This window comes from Cryptosporidium hominis (genome assembly GCF_000006425.1).
Source record: "Cryptosporidium hominis TU502 chromosome 8 CHRO018138, whole genome shotgun sequence".
Lineage (NCBI taxonomy): Eukaryota > Apicomplexa > Conoidasida > Eucoccidiorida > Cryptosporidiidae > Cryptosporidium > Cryptosporidium hominis.
In genome coordinates this window covers 1-775 of record NW_666207.1, presented here as the reverse complement: position 1 = coordinate 775, position 775 = coordinate 1, and the positions used below count along the sequence as shown (strand labels likewise).

Here is a 775-nt window from a genome sequence, read left to right as displayed (position 1 = left end):
TAATAAATTTCAACAACAAAGAACAAGAGAATTAATACGTTTAGTTTCATTATTAGAGACAAATAAATTAAATTCATTAGAAGAATTAATGGAATTATATCAATTAATTGCTGATGAATTAAGATCATTAGGACGTGGAAATTTGGCTAATCAATTTGATTTAGTTAATAGATGCTTAATAGAAGAGCAACAATTAACAAATATACGTGAAAGTTTACAAAGAAAGAGTGAAGTATTAGCAAAAATGGATGAAATGGTTACAACTAGAGAGAAAGCATTGGAAATGATTTTATCAAATTATAATCAAGCAATCAAAATGGAAGAGGATCATATTGAAGAAGAAATTGAGAAAATTAAAGTTGATATTTTAAGAAAACTAAATTTTAATCCAAGTACTGGTGTACAAACTGAGGATTCATTATCATTTACAGATACTATTGTTGGACCATTAATATTGGATCGAATTTTAGGTAATGATGAAAATCAATCAAAAAATGATTTTAATAATAATAATAATAATCATAATAATGATTATAAGAGTAATTTTAATAAACACTTTTCTATTATTGATCATAATAATAGTGATTATGCAATTCATGTTATGAAAATGTATTGGAAACCTTTAATGGAATGGGATTTAAAATGTTTTGTTAAGATATTAAAACAATGTCCAAGAATATCTATTTGTTTGAGAGAATTATTTTCATATTTTGCAAATACCAGATGGAAGAATAATGAAACACAAATGAGTATATATGGGTGATTTAATTCATAA

General features: G+C 23.9%; 1 protein-coding gene across 1 annotated transcript; it reads left to right on the top strand.

Annotated features, from left to right (window-relative positions):
* The first annotated feature begins 88 nt into the window (after positions 1–88).
* Positions 89–763, top strand: Chro.80463 (hypothetical protein). Its single annotated transcript, XM_659751.1, has 1 exon — positions 89–763. One exon carries the CDS (start codon positions 89–91, stop codon positions 761–763), a length of 675 nt encoding a protein of 224 aa, XP_664843.1.
* Positions 764–775: the final 12 nt, after the last annotated feature.